This window comes from Penaeus monodon, chromosome 33 (genome assembly GCF_015228065.2).
Source record: "Penaeus monodon isolate SGIC_2016 chromosome 33, NSTDA_Pmon_1, whole genome shotgun sequence".
Classification (NCBI taxonomy): domain Eukaryota; kingdom Metazoa; phylum Arthropoda; class Malacostraca; order Decapoda; family Penaeidae; genus Penaeus; species Penaeus monodon.
The window spans coordinates 20,818,209-20,820,601 of record NC_051418.1 but is presented as its reverse complement, the minus strand read 5'-3'; the positions used below and the strand labels follow the sequence as shown (position 1 = coordinate 20,820,601).

Below are 2,393 nucleotides of genomic sequence, written 5' to 3'. Positions count from 1 at the left end.
AAGGGAAGGGAGCTGTATTAGGGATATATCAGATATATCATTTTATTCACTCTAGTACTTATTAAAAAGGCATTTCTAAAAAGTGTTCAACATCAACTGTGTTGCTATGTATATATAGCTTTGAAAAATGTGTTCTAAGAGAGAGAATAAAAAAGACAAAAGTGTGTTAAAAAAAATTATCAGCTTTTCAACATGACTTCAACGTAAATCTGTTATTGAAAATATGAACATGACATCACCGTGGTAAGCAGAAATGACGTATTTCTCCCCCACCTCTGCCTTAACCTCAGAGGTGAACAGGCAGGGGTTGGGTCTTCAGGTCGAGGCAGGCGACAGGGAACACTTTGAGTATTTCTTCGAAGTCAAACTTCCTCCTTGGGTTTGGCGTCACGTGTGCTTGGTGTACAAGGACGGCCAGAGAAAGGTAGGAGGACGTGGGTATGTGTAGGTGGTTGCGATTGAGGTGTGTCTATGTCATGAAATCATGGTCTTTGGAAACTCTTGACAGCTAGGTAGATACACTGGTGCTTATTATATTTTCCACTATCATATTAATCTGATCATTCTGGTTATGTCTCGCACTTAATTTCACTTGTCTAGTACAGATCATATCACGAATCGAAAACCATAGGATTTAGGTCAACTAGTCAATTCTAAAAATTCTCTTGATGCCTATTTTGAGCACGCAAAAATGAGGCTCTGAGCGATAACCATCAAACTTGAGCGAAAACTATGGTTTAGATAGCTGTGCTTACATGTCGGGTATCAAAGCTATCAAGTCTGCTGAAGCATACAATATACGTTAGTATAGTTAAGTAATCTTAAAATAATGTCACTTGATAACGTAAATGTGAATTCTAACAATACAGATATTTTTTCTTGCGTGTTCCCACCGACCATCTCGCGCTCACCAAGGTGCCCGTATACCGCTGTTTAAACGTTTATCATTATCAAAATGAATCGAAAGTCTTAATTGTGCATTTACATTGGAAGGCTGAGTGTGTGGCGGAGGGGCAGAAGCAGAAACTGTCGGCGCGGAGGAGCCCTGGCGCTGGACAGAAATCCAAAGCAGCTGCGACACGGAGCGATGCCAACGCCACCGCGTCTGCCTTCGCATTGCCACTGATGCCCGGGATGATGTGCGTTGGCGGAGAGGGGCGCCTGGAGCTGGAAGGGAGACGTGGCGGCGCTGCGACTATGGACGGCTGCCCTGGGTTCCGAGGAGGCGCAGGAGGCGTCGAAGTGCGACGGAGGTGTTCGGGGTGTTCCTCCGGCTGTGGTCATGGGAAAGGAGTGGCTGCTTCGCGGGGCGTCCCTGCAGAACTTCGATACGGTTCAGATGTGTTCCTCCCCCCTCCGGCTGATGCTCATACAGCCCGCAGGGACTTATGCCGAGATCTTGACATCATGTCACGCCCTGGGAGGTGCTCTCTTGACCCAGAACGAGGCAGATCAGGCCACTTTGATCCTCGCTCGCGGCACCAACGACTCCTGTCTGACCGAGGACGGGCTGGCGACGTGGACGGCGAGGGGCAAGGCGGACGTCTGGTCTCCGCGCACCGTGTCCGTGGAAGACGAGTGCCCCGTTCTGGGCGTCAACGGCGCCACCTGGACGGCCTGCGTGCGGAGTCTCTCTTGCTCCGTGTGCTTGCTTCCTCCGGTCGTTATGTACAACTTCTATGGCCACGACGGGAGCCTCTTCGACAACAGCTTCTACGTGAACGTAAGCGCCGGAGATCCGCAGCTGAGGGGCGTGGCAGGATCCCACATCACGCGGCGGGGGAAGGGCTGGGTGTTGGGGTCCGAGCTGCACGGGGAAGAGTGGACGCTGGAGGACGCCGTCGTGCCCGCGGGACGCAGGCATTGGCTGACGGAGGACGGAGACCTGGTGCTGACGCTCACCATCTGCCTCAGCACGGAGTTCGCCTGCGACGACGGCCAGTGCATCGCGCACACGCTCCGCTGCGACAACGTGGCTCAGTGCGACGACCAGTCCGACGAGAGGAACTGCCTGGTGGTGCAGCAGCCCTCCGGATACGACCCTTACTACCCCCCGCCCCCGCGCCCCGGCGAGTCCGTCCCCCTCGACCTCGAGTACCAAGCCCACGTGTACAGCATCGAGGACGTGACGACCGAGGGCGGCGTGGTGACCATGAGCGTGGGCGTGACCCTCACCTGGTTCGATCCCCGCATCAAGTTCGTTAACCTGAAGCCGCAGGTGAAGAACTACTTCCCGTGCCAGAAGGTGTGGACGCCGTCGGTGAGGGCGGTGTCGGGGCACGGCGAGGGCACTGTCATCGACGCCGAAAGCCACGAGGAGCTTTGCTACGCCTTCGCCAACGACGAGACTGTGGAGAAGCCGCTCAGCGATGCCTTTATGGGTGAGGCCAGGG

The 2,393-nt window shown here is 54.0% G+C and overlaps 1 protein-coding gene across 1 annotated transcript in view; it reads left to right on the top strand.

Annotated features, from left to right (window-relative positions):
• LOC119594297 overlaps positions 1–2,393 on the top strand; it is a 14,675-nt gene that overhangs the window by 6,719 nt on the left and 5,563 nt on the right. The window contains 4 exon segments of the mRNA XM_037943358.1: positions 252–424; positions 509–568; positions 994–1,173; positions 1,175–2,381. Of these exon segments, the coding sequence (XP_037799286.1) occupies positions 252–424; positions 509–568; positions 994–1,173; positions 1,175–2,381 (1,620 nt within the window).